Raw genomic sequence first — 25,440 nt, forward strand, 5'->3', positions numbered from 1 at the left:
CTTTCTGTGCTCCTGGTCATAAGATTTCACCTCACTTTCTGTCCTTGTGACAACTGGATTTTGAAAAAATTGGTGTTGTGGAAACAAGGATTGATGATAAAGCTTCAGTGGAGACACCTTTTTTTCCCCCATGGTAACTCTTACAGGAGCGAATTTCCCTTCCTATGGTTAGATTTCCTCTCACTTCTGGTTGTCTCTCTACGTTTGTAAGTATGAGTCACATGTAAGACGGAGGTTTGTAATTCGGGGATTGCCTGTACAGGTAACGCAAGGTTTGAACACTTTGTGCAGTTACCAAATCAATGCCAGTGTTCTAATGAAGCTTAAAATGGTTGTAAACCCTTACAACCAACTTTGACCTACAGGTAAGCCTAGATTAAGGCTTACCTGTAGGTCCAAGAAATATCTCCTAAACCTACACGGTTTAGGAGATATTTGCCGAAAGACAGGCACCTCTGTCTAGGGCAATATGCTGCGAGTGGCGGCTCCCGTGCGCATGCACGGGAGTGACGTCATCGCGGCTTCGCCGAATGACAGCGGCGGAGCAGCGAGACCCACCGAGAAGATGGACGCTCCGGACTACAGGGGACAGCGGTGACTTCCCGGACTCCTGTGTCAGGTAAGTGACACATAATGGACTACTATGTGATGCATAGTAGTCCATTATGCTTTACCTTTGCATGGAAACAAAGAGGAAGTAAACTCATCAGGGCACCTTTAAACAAAAAATATTAAAAGTCAACAGCTACAAATACTGCAGCTGCTGACTTTTAATAAATGGACACTTACCTGTCCCAGGGTCCAGCGATGCCGGCAGCAGAAGACGAGCAATCGTTTGTCTCTCGGCTGCCCCCGCCGCCATCCTCTGTCAGGGAATCGGGAAGTGAATCGTTGCGGCGTCACTGCCCGGTTCCCTACTGCACATGTGTGAGTCGCGCAGCACAATGAGACTGGTCCCTGCTGTGTCCTGGGAACTGTGCGTTTCCCAGAACACAACGGGGGGGCGGGGCATCTGTGGCTAGGTATTCCCGGAAGTGGGTGCAGATACCTGGATTATACAGGTATCTGCACCCCCCCCCCCCCCCTGAAAGGTGCCAATTGTGGCACCGGAGGGGGGGGGTGGGTTCAGATGAGCTGAACTTGCACTTTAGGATAGAGGTCCGCTTTAACCACTTGCCGACCGCCGCACGACGATATACGTCGGCAGAATGGCACGGGCAGGCATATGGGCGTATATATAAGTCCCTGCCTGCCCGCGGGTGGGGGGCCCGATCGGGCCCCCCCCCGGTGCCTGCGGCGGTCGGCATTCCTTCGAGAGCGATCCGGGATGAGGGGGCGGCCATTCATTCATGGCCACCCCCTCGCGATCGCTCCCGACGAATAGAAATCCCCCGTGACATCACTTCCTCTCCTGTAATGTAAACACAGGAGAGGAAGTGATGTATTCTCTCCTCCGTGTCGGTATTTTTCGTTCCGACACGGAGGAGAGCGGATCGGTGAGTTGCACCAACACTCTACACACACAGTAGAACATGCCAGGCACACTCACACCCCCCCTTTACCCCCCGATCACCCCCCCAATTACCCCTGCCCCCCAGTCACAGTGACACCAATGTCATTTTTTTTTTTTTTTTTTGCATTGGTGTCATTTGTGACTGTAATAACTGTTAGGGCAGTTAGAGTTAGCCCCCTTTAGTTCTAATGTACCCCCCTAACCCCCCCAATAAAGGTTTAACCCCGTGATCACCCCCCGTCGCCAGTGTCACTAAGGCTGGGTTCACATTGCAGCGGTTTATGAGAACGAATGTGATTCGCACCGCACTGCAGTGCAAATCACATCCGATCTCTGTGCGATTCGAGTTCAGCCATTCGCCGCACCCGCCGCAAACTCGCACGGGACCCTTTTTTTGGCCCGCAGCAGAATTGGATCGCATGGGTGTTCACACCATGCGATCCGAGTTTGCAGATCGCACTGCGATATGCGAACTGATCTGGGGGTGTCAGTAACATTTCACTGACACTCCCAGCAGTTCGCATAGGGCAGTGTGAACTGCCGCCGGGAGGCATGCGATGCGGGAACCCGCCGCGGATTCGCGGCGTTTCCGCATCGCTCCAGTGTGAACCCAGCCTAATAAGCGATCATTTTTCTGATCGCCGTATTAGTGTCACAGGTGACGCTAGTTAGGCAGGTAGGTATTTAGGTTCGCCGCAGCTTTTTATAGCGCCAGGGACCCCCATATACTACCGCATAAAGCCCCCTGATTGCCCCCTAGTTAACCCTTTCACCTGTGATCACCATATAACTGTTACAGGTGACGCTGGTTGGTTAGTTATTTTTTTATAGTTTCAGGGCACCCGCCATTTATTACCTAATAAAGGTTTAACCCCCTGATCACCCGGCGGGTGTCATTTGTGACTAATAACTGTTAGGGCAGTTAGGGTTAGCCCCCTTTAGTTCTAATGTACCCCCCTAACCCCCCCAATAAAGGTTTAACCCCGTGATCACCCCCCGTCGCCAGTGTCACTAAGGCTGGGTTCACATTGCAGCGGTTTATGAGAACGAATGTGATTCGCACCGCACTGCAGTGCAAATCACATCCGATCTCTGTGCGATTCGAGTTCAGCCATTCGCGGCACCCGCCGCAAAATCGCACGGGACCCTTTTTTTGGCCCGCAGCAGAATCGGATCGCATGGGTGTTCACACCATGCGATCCGAGTTTGCAGATCGCACTGCGATATGCGAACTGATCTGGGGGTGTCAGTAACATTTCACTGACACTCCCAGCAGTTCGCATAGGGCAGTGTGAACTGCCGCCGGGAGGCATGCGATGCGGGAACCCGCCGCGGATTCGCGGCGTTTCCGCATCGCTCCAGTGTGAACCCAGCCTAATAAGCGATCATTTTTCTGATCGCCGTATTAGTGTCACAGGTGACGCTAGTTAGGCAGGTAGGTATTTAGGTTCGCCGCAGCTTTTTATAGCGCCAGGGACCCCCATATACTACCGCATAAAGCCCCCTGATTGCCCCCTAGTTAACCCTTTCACCTGTGATCACCATATAACTGTTACAGGTGACGCTGGTTGGTTAGTTATTTTTTTATAGTTTCAGGGCACCCGCCATTTATTACCTAATAAAGGTTTAACCCCCTGATCACCCGGCGGGTGTCATTTGTGACTAATAACTGTTAGGGCAGTTAGGGTTAGCCCCCTTTAGTTCTAAGGTACCCCCCTAACCCCCCCAATAAAGGTTTAACCCCGTGATCACCCCCCGTCGCCAGTGTCACTAAGGCTGGGTTCACATTGCAGCGGTTTATGAGAACGGATGTGATTCGCACCGCACTGCAGTGCAAATCACATCCGATCTCTGTGCGATTCGAGTTCAGCCATTCGCCGCACCCGCCGCAAATTCGCACGGGACCCTTTTTTTGGCCCGCAGCAGAATCGGATCGCATGGGTGTTCACACCATGCGATCCGAGTTTGCAGATCGCACTGCGATATGCGAACTGATCTGGGGGTGTCAGTAACATTTCACTGACACTCCCAGCAGTTCGCATAGGGCAGTGTGAACTGCCGCCGGGAGGCATGCGATGCGGGAACCCGCCGCGCATTCGTGGCGTTCCCGCATCGCTCCAGTGTGAACCCAGCCTAATAAGCGATCGTTTTTCTGATCGCTGTATTAGTGTCACAGGTGACGCTAGTTAGGCAGGTAGGTATTTAGGTTCGCCGCAGCTTTTTATAGCGCCAGGGACCCCCATATACTACCGCATAAAGCCCCCTGATTGCCCCCTAGTTAACCCTTTCACCAGTGATCACCATATAACTGTTACAGGTGACGCTGGTTGGTTAGTTATTTTTTTATAGTTTCAGGGCACCCGCCATTTATTACCTAGTCTCACTAGTGTACCCCTAAATTTAGGGGTGTCTACTTTCCAAAATGGGGTCATTTGGGGGGGGGTTTGTGCCATCTTGGCATTTTATGGCCTTCAAAACTGTAACGCCCTTAGAAAGCCTGAAGGCGGTGCTTGGTTTTCGGGGCCCCGTACGCGGCTAGGCTCCCAAAAAGTCCCACATATGTGGTATCCCCGTACTCAGGAGAAGCAGCAGAATTTATTTTGGGGTGTCATTTCACATATGCCCATGGCATGCGTGAGCAATATATCATTTAGTGACAACTTTGTGAAAAAAAAAAAAAAAAAAAAAAAAAAGTTTGTAATTTTCCCGCAACTTGTGGCAAAATATAAAATATTCCATGGACTCAACATGCCTCTCAGCAAATAGCTTGGGGTGTCTACTTTCTAAAATGGGGTCATTTGTGGGGGTTTTGTGCCATCTTGGCATTTTATGGCCTTCAAAACTGTAATAGGTAGTGAGAAGTGAACTCAAAAATTTACGCCCTTAGAAAGCCTGAAGGCGGTGCTTGGTTTTCGGGGCCCCATACGCGGCTAGGCTCCCAAAAAGTCCCACATATGTGGTATCCCCGTACTCAGGAGAAGCAGCAGAATTTATTTTGGGGTGTCATTTCACATACGCCCATAGCATGTGTGAGCAATATATCATTTAGTGACAACTTTGTGTAAAAAAAAAAAATATTTTTTTTTTTGTCATTATTCAATCGCTTGAGGCAAAAAAATAAAATATTCAATGGGCTCAACATGCCTCTTATCAATTTCCTTAGGGGGTCTACTTTCCAAAATGGGGTCATTTGGGGGGGTTTTGTACTGCCCTGCCATTTTAGCACCTCAAGAAATGAGATAGGCAGTCGTAAACTAAAAGCTGCGTAAATTCCAGAAAACGTACCTTAGTTTGTAGATGTGACAACTTTTGCGCAAACCAATAAATATACAATTATTGACTTTTTTTTTACCAAAGACATGTGGCTGAATACATTTTGGCCTAAATGTATGACTAAAATTGAGTTTATTGGATTTTTCTAATAACAAAGTAGAAAATATCATTTTTTTTCAAAATTTGCGGTCTTTTTACGTTTATATCGCAAAAAATTAAAATCGCAGAGGCAATCAAATACCATCAAAAGAAAGCTCTATTTGTGGGAAGAAAAGGACGCAAATTTTGTTTGGGTACAACATTGCATGACCGCGCAATTACCAGTTAAAGCAGCGCAGTGCCAAAGTGTAAAAAGACCTCTGGTCATTTACCAGCAAAATGGTCCGGTCTGAAAGTGGTTAAATATGTACACCAATTATACCTATAAGGCACATTTAATTTAGAGATGCACTGAAATTTCAGTGGGCGAAACATATCAGCCAAAAATGATATGGTCAACATTTTGCAGATAGAGAAAAAGGTGCAGAAAACGCATGCGATTTTACTGTGCTTATGGCATGTCTTTCAAAGGTCATGCACATGAAAAAACTGCATAAAAAAAACATAATGGGTGCCTTATTGATGCGTTTCGTTTGCAGCAAATAAGATTTGTAACACAACAAGGGAAGCGCAATGGATCAGTGTTAAGACATACAAAGAATTTAAAAGGATCCAATTTTTCTTGAGCTTTTCTTGCACTAAAGGTGCCGATAATGGCCGACAAATTCATATTCATTTAAATTCCTATTAAAAAGTTGAATACAATACAATATATAAAAACAAATATATATTTTTAAAAACTCGTTTTCAGCTTCAGATTCGGCACCAAAATTTTCAGTTTCGTTTAAATCATTCATTCTTTGCTAAAAAAAAAAGGAATTAAAAACATTCTGATAGCTGACCCCCCCCGCTCGTCTCTGGCGCTTAGCGGAGCTGTCGGTAGCAGTGGAGGCGATCACCTCTATTCCCCTCACAGCCTGGATGCAAAGTAAGGACAGAAGCAACGTCAAATGTCCCCTCCACCCAATGGTCTTAAAGGGTTTTTTTTTTCAAAAAAAAATTTGATTTTTTTGTCATGCTTACCTGTAAAAACCTTGAGGGGAGGGAGACACCCTGCCAAACAATAGCCATCAGACCTTATACGGCAGTCTGCAGTACACTGCGACTGAAAGCCAAATCATTGGCTGCTCAAACATCCACTTGATAACATTTTGTGTATGCACTGAAGACCAGGTAGCAGCCTTACAAATCTGAGCCACAGATACCGGATGGCGAAAAGCCAGTTCTCTACTCCCAGGATATAGACTGCAGATAGAATCGGCAGATGTCCCTCTGCCCAGGCTAGTATGTGGTTCACCTCCTTCAGAGCTAAATGACTCCTGGTACCGCCTTGGTGGTTTATATAGGCCACTGCAGTGGCATTGCCAGACTGAACCCTGATAGGGCAGTCCTGAAGCTCCACCATCCAGGACAGTAGGGCAAGATGTACTGTCCATAACTCCTGACTCCTCCCTCCTTCCCTTCGTTAGCAGACGGAGGCACTTGGGGAAGGGGGGAGGAGTCCAGTGACGTTGATGTCCGTAACATCACCGGATCTCCGACGGAACTCCATGAAGACCCGGAAGCCGCCAGAGGTGCGTACTGATCAAAAGAATTTTGATCGATCAATCGAGGAATAAATCTTTAATTTTCATAGCCCTAATTTTTTTTAATCAATTTTTATTTTTGTACACTCCACCTAGGCTGAGGATATAACCCCCACACCATCTACACTAAGGTTCAATTCACTATTCCTTCTTCTACCACGTGGAGTTTAAGATTAATTACATTACATTTATGTAGAGGATGTAGTACATAAGCACATTCATACCAAAGGGGCGGCACTTTCCCAATTTGGTTCATTCCCTTAAGTGATATCACTAATTACTGAACGTTCCTCCAAGGGCTTCTGTCCTGGCTTGTTGTATCAGGCAGAGGTAACACACTCATCAGCACATGGTTCATTGAATATCGCATCTTGCAGTGGATATGCATAGTGTTCTTTGGCATAACTAGTTAGCGTATATACAATTTCTATCACTTAGTTATTTTTTGGATTTTAAAGTTTATATCATTGCAATCTGCAGAGGGTGCAACGCATAACTATCATTATAATAGGTTCAAACAGGGTTATACAGGGGATCACTTCCTGTCTAAGACTTTGTGTACCAGTGTCCATTCATCTAGAGATGGCGTATAACCCAGTAGGTAATAAATCTGATGTGTGAGAAAGAAATTACATTTATTTTTTATTGCATTTAAGTCTAAATGTTAGATCGGAGGTCTTTTTGACCCCAGATCTCACATTCAAGAGGTCCTGTCATGATTTTTTTTTCTATTACAAGGGATGTTTACGTTCCTTGTAATAAGAACAAAAAAGTGACCAAAAAAAAAGCGAATGCATACGCAAGTCGTTCAGCATGTGAAAACGGTGTTCAAACCACATATGTGAGGTATTTTCTCGATCGTTAGAGTGAGAGCAATAATTCTAGGGTGTTCGAAAAAAATACAATTATATATATAATGTTTGGGGGTTCTAAGTAATTTTCCAGCAAAACAAAAAATGTATTTAACTTGTAAACAACAGATCTCAAAAAGAGGCTAGAGACCGAAGTGGTTAAAGTGGCTATCAACACTCTCATTAACTACTTGACAACTGGGCACTTAAACCCCCTTCCTAACCAGACCAATTTTCAGCTTTCAGTGCTCTCACACCTTGAACGACAATTACTCAATAACGCAACACTGTACCTACATGATATTTAGTTTTTTTTTTTCACACAAATAGAGCTTTCTTTTGGTGGTATTTAATCACCGCTGGGTTTTTTATTTTTTGTGCTATAAATCAAAAAAGACTGAAAATTCCTTAAAAAAATAAAAATGTTTTTTCTGTTAAAATTTATTGCAGTATTCATTGAGTATTGGCGCAGTGTTGCAGAGTATTGCACAGTATGGGGAGAGTATTGCACAGTATGGGGAGAGTATTGCACAGTATGGGGAGAGTATTGCACAGTATGGGGAGAGTATTGCACAGTATGGGGAGAGTATTGCACAGTATGGGGAGAGTATTGGCACTGAGCAGTGCTGTGGGCACTACACATCCAGCCCGCAGCGCTGCTGCCATCTCTCCGCTTCGCCCCTCGCACTGTACCAATCGGTAGCGAGAGGGGAGGGAGGAACCGGCGTCATGACATGTCGGTTTACAAGTTATTTGACGGAGCGATCACATGGTAAACGGCCGCTACCAGCGGCCGTTTAATGCGATCCGTGATGCGCCAGGTGTCTTCCGGACCCGGCGGTCACGGATGTTTGCGGGAGCATGCCCCAGGGGGTGCACGAGACAAACATTCTGGGAGGACGTCCACCCAGAAAAACATGACCGCGCTGTAGCCGTCTTAGTGTGTGATAACTTTTACGGATGACAGAAAAAACTAAGCCCCCCGTCATTCACCCAAATGCAGAAAGAACGGTAAGGGAAAGGTGTAATAACGACTCACACCGCCATGTCTTTATAACATACTCCTTTATTTTGAAGCAATGTTTAAGGTTATGTACAAACTTTGCAAATGAACAGAACAGATGACTATTGTTTGTATGTTTTGTTTATCTACCCTTCTGTTGTTTTAAAAATGCAATAACATTTCTTATGGTATTATAGTGGTGCATATTAGTACTTTTTGCTCTTATTTCTGCATCTGGCTTGCAAGTGCCCTGGAAAATTATTACAAAACAGATTTAATGCAATCTACAAAGCCAGATATAAAGTATACGTAAAACCTTGCAATCCTGTGAAGATGGGCACTGTCCTAAGCCCTGCAGATTTCTTCAACTGTAAAGAGTTTAAGGCCTCTTTTAAATGGGGCAATATGCTTTCTTATCAGAAGGGGATTCACAGATCTCCTGCTGATTGGAGCCGAGCAGGCGGATGACACGTCTGTACACGCTCAGTTTCTGCAAAGCGGATGCGTTCAGAGCCTGCTCTGCTCTATGTGCGGACAGGAGTAAAGGATTATGCTATCCATTTATACCTGTCCTCTGATCTGATCCACTTAAACAGAGGGAGATAGATCCCCTCTGTTTTTTGTTTTTTTTAGCAGCGGCATAGACCCGGAAGTAGGCAGGTGAAAGTGGACACAAGTCGGTTTACACCCGCCTGTCCACAGGAATGCATGGACCTGCCGATTAGGTTCGCCTGAAGGACAGGTGGACCTGATAGAATTATCCATGTGAAAAGGGTCTAAACTGAACCACAGACCTTCTAAATGCTCAACAAATGCTACAGGAACAGCTAAGTACAAGTCAATAATAAACACTGCAAAACAGCTTGAGAAACAAAAAACGGATTGACAATTCAACTTAAGTCTCTTTTTCCTAAAAGGCTTTCTAAAATGAAAAGCTCACAACAATATTTGAAGGACAGGTTCTGGTCTTATATAAATCTGCGCATTCTCCATATACGATAAGATCCTCCTCATTCCTGTTAAAGTCACAAAAAACAGACTGCTTTATACATAATCATGTTAGGCAAAACTAAAAACAGAATGTAAAAGGGGAGCTATAGCTTTGTGTTTGAAAGATAAATGTGAATGGGACCATTTTAGGTAATGTCATCAATTATGGTTTAGTAGTTCTTAAAGGATAAGTTCACCTTTAAGCTTGGTACACACATACCAAAAGTCAGCCAGTTCAGTCCCCTGCCAAATTACAATAAGCTCAGCAGGAGAGATCCCTGCATCCCACATTGTTTGATCACCGTGGCTGTCTCTTTTCGACAGAAGTTGCTTGTTAGATTGACTTCTGTAGAATGGGAATGTTGAATCGTTTTGTCAATCAGAAGCTACAGCCGCCGATCAGTGTATTCTGACAGCAGAGAGTACCACTGTCAGCATACAATGTCCTGGTGGGGGAATTCCTTGGTGGATTTGACAAACAAAGCTAAACTGCAGCTAACAAGACCTTACAGCAACTTTGTTTTTCCTTTTGGGATAAAGGTTTTATCATGAATAAAAGCTGACCATTGCAAGTATACTCATTTCAGAATGGTTTGCTTCTAACCCTCTGCTACTTTTTCTAGGTAGGTTGGTCTGCAAGTTAAAAAATAACTGACTTACTGCCTGGATCACCAGTTGAAAATCAAAGCACAAAAAAAAAAAATGAATGCAGCCACCACAACTAAGAATTGGTAAGTTGCAATTTAATACATTTTTGTTTTGTGGGTTTAATACTGCTTTAAATATATATCAACAGAGAGCAGTACTTGATCGCTGCATATGCAGGCTTAGCTTCTTGCTTAGTAGAGCTGCACAATGACTACATTTCCCTCACTATTCTAACCATATACCCTGATATAGAGATAACCACTAGACAGCGCACCTGTAGAGTTAACTGTACATGAAATACAACTTGTGATAATGGTAAATGGGATTGGGTGCTGTAAGGATAGATAAAATATGGTCTAACAGGGTATCAACCCAAAATGTACAATGTAATATAGTGGGACGTTAACTATACCTCTGGTGACCATCAAATATAACATCCAACTTGTATAACAAAAGATTTTATTGACAATTAAAAACATTTGATGAAATGTTGAAATGTCATAAAAATTGCAATACGGTGGTTTGTTTCATACACCTTTCAATGTATGTTCTTGAAACAAGGTCTACACATTTTGTTGCCACACCACTTCCTCAGGACAAGAATACAAAGTTGGTAATCACAATCATAAAAGTACCACCCACAATAATCTGGGATAAGGGCCAGACAAAATCAATAGAAGAAGCTGTTGTCAGTTCAATATGCCCGCTGGCCCATGAGAGGGGCAACTCAGGATAGTCAGCACCACACAGTGTGCCTAAAAATCCTTCTTGGAGGGTATAGGATCATCTATTCCATCTGCTACGACATTGTATCTATAATTTATCCAATCTCTTTTGGGACTAACTGGGAAATTCCAGCAACATGGTGGGAAAAACACAGCAGAGAGCCTGAACCAACTGTGCATTTGCCAGACAAGCTACTGCAATGGGACTCGTGAGTCCTGAGGAAGGGCACCGCCCCCCCCCCCCCCCCGCTGCTTCTCGGGACTAAGTTACCGATTGCTGAGCCCGGGGACCCATCCAGTGCCAGCTTGCAATAGAGATAAGCGATGGCAAAATGGCTATCACTCATCTTTATTCCCTTGGAGGACCGGAGCGACCGTCAAAAAGTCTTTTGCTTTTAAGGGTAGATGAGAGATTTGTGGTCTTTTAGACCCCAGATCTCTCCATAAAGAGGACCTGTCAAGTTGTTTGGCTATCACAAGGGATGTTTACAATTCCTTGAGATAAAAGTGATTGAAATTTTTTTTTTTAAAGGGACAGTATGAATTTTTTTAAATTTTTTAATGTAATGCACAGTAATGAACGCATATGTAGGTCATGCCTACATATGTAAATGGTGTTCGCACCACACATGTGGAGGTATCATGGCGAACATTGATAATGAAATTTAGCAGAGGGGAGTGTTTTGGGGAAAAAAGCTTATAAAAGCAAATGTCCATGAACTCTACTAAACTCTTGTGTAATACAAGCCACTATGAGCATTTTTATGCTGTTTTTTTTCTGCTCCTAGTGTGCATGAACCTTAAAGTGTCAAACACTATACATAATGGTAAGACCCTCCCCTTTCTTCCGTTGATCATATGTCACAGGAGGTATAAAAGGCTCATAACATACAAATGAGCCAAGTTTAGAAACTGCTGACAAGAGGTAGGACAGCCAGTTCTGCTACACTACACTAAACCAATATTGTAGAAAATAGAATCCATCAGTTGACCAGAGACTTTTAATGTCAGTGTAAAGTGAAGACAGCAACTCCTAAGCAATTGACAGGCTGGAGAAATGTATTTGTGCAATGTATATGGATGACAGCTAAGTCTTTACTGGACCAACATGGTCTGTTGATTTAATAGGTTTGTCTGATTCACCAGAGACTACAAAATACTGCACAGAAATGTTTCCATCCTAGTCCAGATTTATTAAAGGTAAAGTTTCTCCAATAAAGAGGCAATTACCATAATTCATAATTACACAAACTTAACAAGATCTAGACTGACAATATCAGAGGACATTTAGTGGAGAATCTGTATGCACTCAAGATTGTTGTCTTAAAAAATAAAATAAAAAAACAGACTATTGTGCATATACGTGTGTGTGTGTGTGTATGTAGGTAGGTAGGTATATATATATATATATATATATATATATATATATATATATATATATATATATATATATATATATATATACACATACATACATACATACATACACACACACAATGGCAGATCTGTGTGGATGACTGGCCAGGTGAGTCATTTTGATGTGGAATTGGTGAAGGATGCGGGCGGGCTCCACAGGCTACGGTGCGTTTTTTTAGGGGCGGTGGAGTGCGGAACCTTGGCCTCAGTCCTGGGTAGAAGCAGGGTTCCTTCGTAACCTAGTGCTATTGGAATTTTTTCCAGTGGTGGTGGCTATGAAACTGTGGGAGGAGGCATGTCGGAACCTGAAATTGAGACTGAATTGTGACAACATGGGCGTGGTTTAAGTGGTCAATCACACGTCAGCATCATCACAACCAGTCATAAGGCTTTTGTGCCAGTTGGTGTTGAGGTGCTTGAGATTGAACATTTTTATCTATGCTGTTCATATCTCGGCCGTTGACAACACTCTGGCCGACTACTTGTCTCGATTTCAGTGGGATAAGTTCAGAGAGCTGGCTCCGGGCGCAGAGAAGGAAGGCGTTCCTTGTCCGGGTTGGATCTGGGAGCTGGCCTTGGAGTCACCGTGGGATGGATTTGGCAGTCAGTGAGTGAGTTCACATGGGCGGCTTACGCAAAGGTATAGAAAGAATGGTTGTCTCTGGCACAGGAAGCCGGGATTGGCAAGGGGGAGGTCGGATGTAAGATTGTTGGTGTTGTATTTTGTGGTTAGGAACCTGAAAGGGGGGGGGGGGATCTGTCTCTTCCATGGAGCGGAAGATGGTGGGTTTATCATTCTTTTTCAAACTACGGGGGGGGGGGGGGGGGGGGGGGGGGGAGTGACTTGACAAAAGATTTCTGGGTGAGGCAAGCAATAAAAGGTTATCGTAAAGAAAACAAGTAAAAAAAAAATGCGGCCTGTCACTTTTGTGAATCTAATGTCCATATGTGGGACTTTAAGTTCAGTGTGTACCTCGAGTTTTGAGGTTTTGCTTTTTCCGTGGCGTTCTCACTGGCGTTTTACAGGCATTCTGTATCGGGGAATTAGTGAGCCCATCCGGGGGGGGGGGGGGCTTTTGGAGCGGGATGTGCGGGTGGACGTGGACAGGGTGCGTTTATGGCTGTGTAGGTCCAAAATGGATCAGCAGGGTAAAGGGGTGGATGTGTTGCTGTTCGCATTGCCGAGGTCCAGGGTATGCCCTGTGGAAGCAGTATGGGAATTTCTGAAGGTTAGAACAGCTGGGGAAGTGACATTCCTGAGGCACGAGGATGGGTCGTATTTGTCGAAGTTCCAGTTAATTTCAGTGTTCAGGAAATGCAGTTACAGGGGCTGGGTTGGATTGGGCGTAATACGCTTCACACTCCTTCCGCATCGGGGCAGCTACTGAAGCTGCCAGACGTGGGTTGGATGAGGCGGCTGTGCGAAGGATTGGGGGGTGGGAATCCCGGAGATTCCGTACCTACATAAGGCCTCAACTGGATCCCCGGTCACTCATATGTTTGTTGGGGGGCCAGGAGAGATGTCAGACCAGATGGCAGACAACTGGGTAACTCAAGGAGGAAGGCTTATGTGTGCTGGCTAGGAATGCCCAGGATGATGTGGGGCAGGGTGGTAGCAGAGGTGGAGAGGTACAAGAGGTTGGATAGACCACCCGATGTTTTAGTTATAAATGCCGGGGGGAATGATTTGGGGGTCCGAACAGTCAGATCTGATCGCGGACATCAAGCCAGATTTTATACAGTTGTGCATGGATTTCCTTAGCACTGTGCTGCTGTGGACTGACATCGTCGCTCTGACAACTTGGCGAAGGGCTAGGTACATGGCGCAAATTAATAAGACCTGCATACGCATTAATAAGTGGTGGGGAGGTTTGTGCCTCAGAATGGGGGCATGGTGATCCGGCACAGAGTTGGAGACGAATGTTGTTCTCTATATGCTGAGGGATGGAGTTCACCTCTCCGATGTGGGGATTGATCTCTGGACTACGGGTTTGCAGGAGGGGATCCAACGAGCCCTGCAGGTGTGGAGGTGCTCTCAAGTGTAAGGGTGTCACCCTTGCGGGCTGTGGCTGTGTTTGTTGTTGGTCTTTGACGATGGCAGTAAACGTAGGTGATTAAAAGGGGTGGGGGGGCTCATCGGTAGCATATGCCCCTCCGGTGTATTCCATCAAAAAGGTTGATGGAATACGGTAATGGTTGAACTGTGGGAAGGGGGTTGTCTCCGAGCGGTTACAGCTGGAAGCCTATCAGGTTGGAAAAGGTCCCGCAGTGCATTGGTGGTATATGGGTCGCTGTCAGAGACCAACAGACTGGGGTTAAATGACAAGTTGTGTCATGTTATATATAGATCAGAGTTATTGATTTAGATTGTTTTAATAAAAGGCTGTTATGGCCATTTATACTCCAAAATTCAAGGTGTGGTCTCATCATTGTAGGCGAGTGAGAAATGGGTTGGAGTACAGGTGCTTAACAGTGAGTAAAATGGGGACATTTGGACTACACTGGTCATGTACTTAAGAGCCTTGAATCTAATAGTAGTCTCCTTCAAGATAGTTCCCTTTGCCTATTTTCACTCCAGACCTTACAGTGAAATGTTCTATCATGGTGGGGCAAATTGGTCCCATCTCTGGACAGGCTGATTTGGTTATCAACAAGGACCAAGCTATCTCTAGCTTAAGAGTCAGGAAGTCCTTTCTTCTTTTGGAAGATTTTCAGAATAGAAACCAGCCGGTCAGGCTGAAGAGGTGTCCTGGCACATTGTTGTTGCAGGGGTTTTGGTTGTCAGCGGAATTTCATCTCTAGCTAAACATCTTGAAGGTTGTGGCAATTTGTCCCATCAGCATTGGGTTAACTGGTTGGAGGGCCATCCAATTCAGGTTCCATCAGACAATGCCACAATATTTGTGTAAATCAACAGAGAGGAACTATAAGTGTCACTGCAGCAAGAGAGGTAAATCAGATTATCTGAGCAGATCTCCACATTTCAGCTTTATTGGATGACTGTATACCATGAGCAGAAAACTGTCAGAATCTAGACCCGGGCCATTGGTCGCTACACTTGAAAATGTTCAAGAAATTTGTCAGAGGTGGCAGACACCAGAAGTGGACCACCCCCAGGTTCAATAAGAAACTGAACAGGTTTAGACTGCAGGCTTCCCCTAGAGGAAACAGTGAATGCTCTGAAGTTTTAATGGATTCATCTGGTTGAAAAAAAGAGACACCGTCGGACGAATCTTCCCCATCCTGCAGCTAGGTTTGGATCAGAATTTGTAATGGATTCATGCTGCACCAAAAGACAAGTCTCTGCTCTTTCTATTCTGTTTAGGAGACTGCCAACTTTCCGCTCTTCCATTAAGACCTTTGTGCAGAGGATCTCCCAGGTGGTCCCTCATCTGACCTTCTTTTGCTTGCCTGGGATCTGAATCTGGTTCTCTGTGTTTCAGAAATGGTCATTTGAATTTATTAGACACATTTCTCTACTCTCACCCATAATGTAGCATTTCTTGTAGTTCTCACCTCTGAAAATCGAGAGTCTGAACTGCAGCCTTATCATTCAAAGAACCCTTTATATTCTTGAAGAGACACCAGGGGAGGTGGTGTTGAAGTCCAAGAATATATATGCATGCCATACACAGAGCGAATTTCTTTCCTGCAACCATGGGTTGCAGAAAAGAAATTAGCTTGATGCCCCCATCAACACAGACAGCGTTTTCATGTGGGAATCCCTGCTGCCAAGTCATTGTCTTCTACCAGAAGGGGAAGCAACCCCCACCAGGACAAGACAGTGATTAGCACTAGTGGCTATAGCAGCAGCTAGCGATAATCGCAGGTTCTTCTCCCATCCCTTTGTCCAGCTATGGTTCAGCAAAAGGTAATTTCCCTCCATTGTCTGGATGTGGCTTGGGCTATGCAAGTCTCTCTCAGTCACTGCTTCTTTCAGAAAGCATAACTACTGTTTTGTCATTCCAAATTGGCCCTGGAAAGGCCTCCAGCTTCTTGTTAAATGATTGCGAGGGCCTCAGGGAGATACTAGGATTTAATATTTGGTCTCAAGGATTGGGTTTCTTCCTCCCCTGTTAAGGCCAAATCTACCAGATCTGTAAGATCCTCTTGGGCTTTTCAGCATCAGGCAACCAAACATTTTACAGATTTGTATGGCTGGTTTACATATCCTCAAAGCTCTACCAAGTGGATGTTTTACCCTCATCTGAGACAAGTCATTGAGTTGCAGGCAGTCCTCAGAATTCCTGTTTACATTCAGCCTATTAGCAATTGTTTGCTATGTCTCCCACCCCTGAGTTGGACTGTTTCTGTACATCACTTATTGTGTCCCCTATAAAATAGTTGTACTCACTGTAAAATTATTTTTATGGCGTCCAAGGGGACACAGGTTTATGATCATGCTTTCACTACTTTGCTGCACAACCAAGGCATGCTGATAATGGGAGGTGTTAAAGCGTAAGCTAGTCAACAGGTTTTGTTAATCAGCGACCAATCCTCCAAATAGGCAACAGTATTGGATCCAGTAAGAGTCGGGAACTCGCTGGGAAACACATACGAAAAGTTTATTGGTTACATGTTAAGAGTATACAAAGGGGCCAACATGTTTCGGCAAACTGCCTTGGTCACAGCATAAAAGTTAAAATGAGATACAAAGTATATATAATGTTCAGAAAGCGCCACCTACCCAACAAGCAGTGAAACTATCATGCTAATTGAAAATGCAAGATTGCTTGATTGGTAAGCAATCTTGCATTTTCAATTAGCACGATAGTTTCACTGATTGCTGGGTAGGTGGAGCTTTATGCACACTATAGATACTTTGTATCTCATTTTAACTGTTGTGCTGTGACCAAGGTGGTTTGCCGAAACGCGTTACCCCCTTTGTAAACTCTTTTAATACGTAACCAATAAACTTTTCCTACGGATTTGAAGTTGCGGCTTTCTTCCTAGATTCTGTTGCTCACATGTCTGGAGGACATCAAAGCCAGAGCATCTATCTGTGGACTCTATATTAGAATTAAAGGAGGTTCCCCTGCTTAGTGTGCTGCATCTGTTCGTCTGTAATAGGCAACAGTATAGCCTGAAGATTTAAAACTTCCTGTGTTACTCAATATACTCCAGGAAAAGAATTTTAGGGAGAATGCAAAATAAAAAATAAAATAATAAATGCAGCAAGAAGCCATCCCTGTCTTGAAAACACAGCAATTATTGCTGGCAGCTTTGACAGCCATTACTAATAATCACATGCAAAATCTAGCAGGCTTGCACCCAAGTTGATTGATCAACTTGGGTACATTCTGCCTTCCCATGCAGCGTTTGAATCTTGGTCGGTTCTGAACTGGCTGAGTTTCGAACAGTCTATGGCCAGCTTTAGGCCAGGTGCACACTGCTCCAACATAAAAGTGGTGCAATTGAGAAGCAGCTTCAGGGAATGCCTGTGTAATCTTCCTGTAATGTCAGGTCCCAATCATATCAATTAAGATGACGATTCGACTTGGATGCAACTTCCATTCAATTCTATGGGCTGAAATATGACAGAAGTCAGATCAAAGTAGTGCAGGAACCTTTTCCAAAGTTGGACCAGTTAAGAAAGCTCTCATAGGGAAACATTGATTTTTACATGTCATGCGACATGCTCTCAAAGTAGGAGCGCATGTCGCACCAGTGTGAACCGGGCCTTAGATTGAGGAGATTTCAGTGCTGTTAGACAAAGGCTAGTATATACTGCATCAAAAGTGAGCTCACTGAAGAAAGCATATGGCAAGAAGCTTTAGCTTGTTTCTCAAAATCTTCTTCTGTATAAACCTCACTTTCCTCAATATTTTGTCATTGTCCAATTACCGGAACGTAGCAGCATGTAAGCCATGGTCTGAGTGACTGCAGCTTCTGTGCTGTTTGGTTAGCTTTTTTTTACTATCCAATAGATCCAACAACTGAAAAAACGATTATAAAAAATGATTATAGAATAGCTTAGTGCGGGGAGCCATAAACAGATTGAGCCCTCATGTTCTGATTGATCAATTGCATAATATTTTAGCCTGCTCCTTCTTTGTCAGTCTACCAAGGATACTTTGTAAAAAAAATATTTCAGAAGTGTGTATTTTAAGTCAAGAACCTTACCTTCACTAGAGAAAAAAAAATCTGTTAATGTGCCTTTGATGTAGCATTACCACATACCTAGACCGCTACTGAAAACAAAATTGCCATTGCATTGTAGCCTGACGTCCAAGAATGGAAATGGTAGTAGGAGAATTAAACAAGGAAAGGTAAAATGAGTTAGAACCACAATGGTAAATGGTTGCAGAATTCAGAATCCAGTATTTCACCTAATCACTAGAAGGCACTTTTAGTGCTTGTATACACAGGTATTAGACAAAGTCCCAGCTGCACAAGACTCCTTCCAAAGCAAGAGGCACTGAGCTTCACAATGCGGCTTCCTCAGTTGACCGAATACCAATGCCAGCATGTGCACAGTATTCACTGGCACTACAGAACAGAGTGGAATGCAAATAGGTCCCATCCACTTGCATCAACCACTAATTAAGCAGCAATCATGCATTTGAATGGCATGAAGACAGAGGTGTTCAATGAATCGCAGAAGCAGACATACCTCTGCTATACTTCATACAATGGCAGCCTAGACCTGGAGAGGAGAAGGTCCAACCATCATTAGGGCTTTAATTTATGTGGTAATTCCCCATGGGTTTGTTAAACTGTGTTTAGAATTCATTTTACAGCATATGTATTTAGGGAAAAAAAAAATCTTGGACCATGACATTTTCAAAAAAATGTTTTTAAATATTTGTATTTATTAGGAACAATGCAATCTATTGACCGGTTTTCTGGCTTCTGAGTATTCCAAGTCTCATAAGACTGCAGTCCCTCTTACTCCTTTATGAGGCAACTAATTTGTAACAATTTAATCAGGATACGCTTGATGCCTATCAATCCAAACATATTAATATCAGGGTAATTTCCATCCAACTCATTTGACATTTCCTTGCAATTAATTCTAAGAAGATTAAGTACTTAAATAACGCCTGACTCTACAAACTTACGGCTAGTGTGAAGGAGCACAGGCTCGTATTGCTCTGGTCTCCTCCTTCACCCCATCAGGTAAGATGTCAATGTATTCAATATCTAGCAATTACATGCCAACTAGCTTTGTGCGTGTGACTGATATTTGTATTCATTCTTTAATAAAAAAGTGCCCAAACTAAAACTTACAAGAACATTTGAAAAAATCAACTTACCTTCCTGAAATTAGCTAAACAACTCTGATCTCAAATGCTGCAGAGAAACTCAACTGACATAACCAAACTAAGATGGTGGATTATGTAACTCCAGCACATCAAAGCTGCAAGTCATCCATACAGGCATTTTAAGGTTAAGTACTGTATCATGGCCAATGGCGACTTAAATATTGCAAAATGTATAATGCAATTTAGAAGTGAATAAAAAAATTAAGACATATGGAAAAAAATATCTGACGTGGGACTTTTGGTTCCTTTACAGCAAGGGCTTCAAGGATATCATTATTAGCACATCCATAACGAGTTTATACCAGAACTTTTACAAAATGTGTAAAAGATGTGCAAAAAGTGCAAGTGGTAAGTAGACAGATTAAAGTGATGGAATTCATTAAAATAGATGGAATATTTAAAGACAACTGGAACTACAATTAAAATTAACTGCTACACACAAGGCCGCAGCTAGCAGCCATAACCCTGGTATCTATTTTTCAGTCAGGCTTTTAGATAGAAATGGTCCCAGCGATGGATATGCTGCAAGATCACCTATATAGGTGGCAGGAGGTAAGCCAGGAACTGATCCAGTGCGGCTGATAGCTAGGCAGGAAGCCAAGTGAGGGCAAGATAGCCTCCCATTCGGCTCTATGCCCTTGGAGGACCAATATGACATCTGATGTCACTTCTGCCTCTTGGGCAGATAAAACCGACATTTTTTTATTTCTTTTTTGCTTTTAAAAGGGTAAATGGGAGACCCGGTGTCTTTGACCCCAGACCTCTCAATAAAGAGGACCTGTCATGTTTATTTCTATAAAAATTGCTGTGTACATTCCATGCAATAGGAATAAAAATTATCCAAAAAAATAAAAAATTAAAGGGACAGTGTAAAAATAAAAAGTAACAAATAATAAAAAAAAATTCTAAAGCATCCCTTGGCTCCGAGCGTGCACGCAGAAGCAAGCGCATACTAAAGTCATGCCCACATATGTAAACGGTGTTCAAACAACACGTGAGTTAACGCCATGATCATTGGGGCGAGAGCAATAATTCTAGTGCAAGACCTCCTCTGTAACTCTAAACAAGTAACCTGTAATACATTCTTAAAGCTTCGCCTATGGAGATTTTTAACCACCTCCCATCCAGGCCAATTCTGGCACTTCGCTCCTACATGTAAATATTTTTTTCTAAAAAAATTACTCAGAAACCCCAAATATTATATATATTTTTTAGCAGAGACCCTAGGGGAAAAAATAGCGGTCGTTGCAACTTTTTCATGTGGTATTTGCGCAGCAATTTTTTTAAATGCTTTTTTTGGGGAAAAAAAAAAAACACAGTAAAATTTGCCCAATTTTTTTGTATAATGTGAAAGATGTTACTCTGAGTAAATAGATGCCCAACGTCACGCTTTAAAATGGCACACACTTGTGGAATGGAGACAAACTTTGTTACTTAAAAAGTCCCATAGGCGACGCTTTAAAATTTTTTACAGGTTACCATTTTAGAGTTACAGAGGAGGTATTGAGCTAGAATTGTTGCTCATGGCAATACCTCATGTGTGTGAAGGAAGAATTATGCAAATATCAAAGTGCATTGAAAAGTAAACATCAGTCTGGAGGAATGGGCATTCCCACATGTGGAGATGAGCCTCTATGATTGGCAGAACCGAAATCCAAGGAAAAAAAGTGGGAGGCCAGGGATAGTCAGGTCAGAGAGGAAAGCGCTAGATAAAGCTGGATGTCCTCCAACCAGGAATGAGTCAGGCTTTATCTGACTTGCTGCAGCTTCTAATACACATGAAAAACTCTGTGTGGTAAAATCCGAGTAAGCAATTCCAGTACAGTGAGAAGCCTGTGCACCTGTGCAAGATTAAAGGGAAGGCTTGAGTTCCCCTTTAATAGACATGGCTTTGATTACATAATCCATCATACTTCAAAGTGTCACCAGGTGAGGATTTTAGCTGCAACAAAGGAGAAGCCTAGGGGAATGACTTAAACACAACATTAGTTATCCATTTATCAAGTACCTTGTAGAATAAATGCAAAGTAGTTTTTCATGATTGGCATATAAAACTTTGAACTGCTGCTTTCCAGGTTCTGGGCAATAAATTGTGAGCAGGACTAAAATAGCAGAACAAGATTTAGATAAAGTCTTTAACACATATCCATTTTCACAGCAAAATTACAGATTTCCATGGAAAGCAGTAGGAAAGTGCTCTCTAAGCCCTTGTACACACGGTCGGACATTCCGACAACCAAATCCGTCGGATTTTGTCCGACGGATTTTGTCCGAAACTGTTGCATACACACAGTCAGACAAAGTTGTCAGAAAATCCGATCGTACCTAACTTGATGACGTTACTTCGTTAGGACGGGGCTACGTTCAGGCTAGTAGCCAATAGCTTTAATCTAAGAATTTGATCTGAGCATGCGTGGCACTTTGTCTGATCAGAATTCTCTACACACAATCGGATCATGTTGTCGGAAAATTTTATAGCCTAGCTGGAAAACTTGGTCCGTCGGATACTCAGATGGAAACAGTCCGATGGAGCCCACACACTGTCGGATTATCCGACAACACGGTCCTATCGGACATTGTCCATCGGAATGTCCGACCGTGTGTACAAGGGCTAATAGGCACATTTTACAACACAGTCTAATGATGGACCTGTGTGCCCAAAAGCCATTCACTTGTAAACTTGCAGGTTATTTGAGTGAACCCTATCAAACTTTGAATTTTCTGAAAAATTCCTTTAAAGTAACCATTTCCCAATGTAGAAATTGAGGCTGCCAATTTCAGCATCCAAGACAATTTAAACTACAAAATATAAAAATGATGTGCCATGTCTGTCTCTCCCTATGGCCGATGGGCACAAGTTATAAATAGTGGTTTATCTCTTATAAAATAATTACTGAAATTCTGTGCAAGTTGCACCTCTGTACAGTCAAGGTGCCGTGGTCCTCAATTTACTTCACCTGTAAAACTACTTTGCAGTTTTTTCACAAATAAAGTCAGATCTAAAACACATTCGTATGTGCAATTGTGGGGAAACTTACGTTACAGTAATCTCTCTTTGGTGTTCCAAAAATACATGCTATGAAAACACACAGATGAAATTATTAGGGCAGGCAAACTCATACATTTTATTAGAACAGGGGTCTCCAAATTTAAAAGATTTTATCCAGGCCACAGCTAGGGTCAGTGGTGTATCTTCAATGTGCACTAACTCAGGATTAAGGTCAGCAGAGGCTGCCTATGGTCCTTGTGGTGTAAGGAAGGAGGGACCCTAATATAAAGGATGGGGGGGTGTCTTAATATAGACTGAGATAATGGGGGCTCTGATGTAAGGTGGCCCCTAATGTAGTGGGGGACTCTGATGGGGAGTCTCATTTATTAGGGACTAGGATTTAGGGCAGGACTCGAAAAAGGTTATCTGCAAAATATACAATGCCTTCCTCGTACTGAAACATTTGGAGACCCCTGCCATAGAACAATAACTGTGTGCCATCCAAAATCGCAGGCCAAATCATACAACAAAAAACATAAGCTTGATATTACTAAATCCAACTTCAACTACTAACATAAAAAAAAAAAAGACACTAATGGCAGAATTTGTCTTCCTTTCTATGAGCAGCTCCAACATCTGACTTTAGAAGTGGCCAGATACTGGATCACTTCACCAACATTCCTAAAAGACTTAACTACATTCCTTAACATAACTGTTGCTCTTTTTTAACTCCATTTGACAACTGACATAACAAATCGACAAGTGCACTTTTAACACTTAGAACCCTTTCACATCGGTGTGCTTAAAAAAGCATTATGCATTTTTTACACATTTTTAATGCAGTTTTGGTGCGTCTTCTGGATTCCCAACTCTCATCATGGACCTGTGACACTTGGACATGTGACTCAAAAAAACAGGGTGCATTTTTTCCATTCACTTCAATGAGAAGGTGAATTTATCAAGCATGCACCAAAGATGCAGCATGCAGGATTTTTAAAAACGTACTGGCACCATTGGTGTATAGAGTTCCATTGGATTTAAAGGAATACATTTTTCATGGATTTTTGTTCTACTTTTTTAAACACCAAAAGTGCACCAAAAACCGATCAGTGTGAAAGGGCCCCTTAAAGTTTAGATTCATTCTGTGATGGACATTACTGGACTCAGAAATATGTTCAAAAATCAATCTTGGAACACAGATCGACATGCCATCCAAAAATGCAAGGTAAAGGTTTATCGTCCAAAGACAAAGCCATATCTGAACATGATCCAGAAACAGGACTGTCTTCTCTGGGCCAAAGCTCATTTAAAATGGTCTGTTGCAAAATGGAAAACTGGTTTGAGGTCAGATGAATTTAAATTTGACATTCTTTTTGGGAAACATGGGGGCTGCATTCTCCATACCAAAGAACAGAGGGGACTTTCTGTCTTGGTATCAGTACTTAATTCAAAAGCATGCATCTGTGAAGTTATGGGGATACGTTAATGCGTACCATCAATGCTGAAAGATATACAGGTGTATATCAAAAAATTTGATCAAAAAGTTGATTTAATTCTGTAATTTAATTTAAAAAATGACTCATTTATAGAGATTACACACAGAGTGATGTATTTTAATCATTTTAATTTAGATGATTATGGTGTACAGCTAGTGAAAACCCAAAATTCTGTATCTCGGAAAATTAGAATATTGTGAAAAAGTTCATTATTATAGACTCATAGGGGGTCATTTATGAAGATTCCCAGGAAGTATGTACATTTAATATTGCCCAATTAAAGTCAATTAAGACTTCGACTGGGCGGACATGCAAATGGAAAGCGCGCTATTGTCGGCAAACATGCCTGTCACATAGCATGTATAGGAATTGTTGAAGTCAATGGGGCTCGAACCTGCAAAAGTCCACATTGAAGGCTTGTATGTAAATTATTGGCCATAAAAAGTGTATGGGGACCCAGGTACTGCCCTAGGGGACATGTATCAATGCAAAAAAAAGTAAGTTTTCAAAATGATTGTTTTTTCAGGAGCAGGGATTTTAATGATGCTTTAAGTGAAATAAAAATGAAATATTCCTTTACATATCGTGCCGGGGGGTCCCCTCTTAGTCTGCCTGTAAAGTGGCGCATTTGTGCTCACGGATGGAATGCATTTCTGGCTTGTGGCAATATAAATGAAAAAATCAATAGAAAAAAAATGGCGTGGGGTCCCCCCTCAGTACATTTTAAGCAGAACCCTGCGCCAAAATAAAATAAAGAAAAAAATGGCATGGGGCCCCCCCAAAATTCATACCAGACACTTATTCGAGCATGCAGCCTGGAGGTAAGGAAAGGGGAGTATGGGGACAAGCAATCATGCCCCCCCTCCTGAGTTGTATAAGGCCACGTGCCCTCAACATGGGGAGGGTGCTCTGGGGTCCCACCCAAATCACCTTGTCCCCATCTTTAAGACGACGAAGGCCTCATTCTGACAATCCTGGCTGGTGGTTGTTGGGGTCTGCGAGCGGGGGGCTTATCGGAAACTGGAAGCCCCCTTTCACAAGGAGGCCATCAGATCCTGTCCCCCATGTGAATGAGTATGGGGTACATCATTCCCCCACCCATTCACCAAAAAAGTAGTGTAGTGTTACAAAAGACAATAGCCAGATTTTGACAAGTCCTTTATTAAAAACGTCTGCTTCTTCCTCCGGTCATCTTCTTCGTCCGCCCCGTTGAAAATGTAAAAACAGAACCTCCTCTGATGCTGCGGATGACATCATCCAGAGATCCCGCCCTTTGTGACTTAACTGCCGGGACACGAGGGGCCCGTAATGTCACAAGGGGGCAGGGTCTCCAGATGACACCATCCGGGGGCTACGGCCCATAGTTATATATGAAATGTGCACCATTTGAACGGACAGATCGGCAGGCTGCAGCGTCGGAGGAGGGTCTTTTTTGCATCTTCAGCAGGTCGTTGGCGGTAATGGTGGAGGAAGAAGGAGAAGACCGGAGGAAGAAGCAGGGGAAAGAGAAGACCGGAGGAAGACGACCAGAGGAAAAGGCGGGGAAAGAAGAAGATGTTTTTATTAAAAGATTTGTCAAAAACTGG

The 25,440-nt window shown here is 43.1% G+C and overlaps 1 protein-coding gene across 3 annotated transcripts in view; it reads right to left on the reverse strand.

Moving 5' to 3' along the window:
- Positions 1-25,440, reverse strand: part of RBM33 (RNA binding motif protein 33) — a 260,560-nt gene that overhangs the window by 10,892 nt on the left and 224,228 nt on the right. The window contains exons 18-19 of one of the 3 annotated variants that reach the window (XM_077491156.1): positions 22,408-22,445; positions 8,430-9,341 (exon numbers count right to left, since the gene is read on the reverse strand). The exons of 1 other annotated variant lie outside the window; for it this stretch is intronic. In XM_077491156.1, coding sequence (XP_077347282.1) covers positions 9,248-9,341; positions 22,408-22,445 — 132 coding nt within the window. In that variant the 3' untranslated portion in view covers positions 8,430-9,247. Of the gene's footprint in view, positions 1-8,429; positions 9,342-22,407; positions 22,446-25,440 lie in introns of those variants that run through there. One more of the 3 variants, XM_077491157.1, reaches the window with a different exon arrangement.

The sequence above is a fragment of the Lithobates pipiens genome, unplaced genomic scaffold, assembly GCF_037356315.1.
Source record: "Lithobates pipiens isolate NorthernLeopardFrog02 unplaced genomic scaffold, aLitPip1_a1.2 Scaffold_19, whole genome shotgun sequence".
Classification (NCBI taxonomy): domain Eukaryota; kingdom Metazoa; phylum Chordata; class Amphibia; order Anura; family Ranidae; genus Lithobates; species Lithobates pipiens.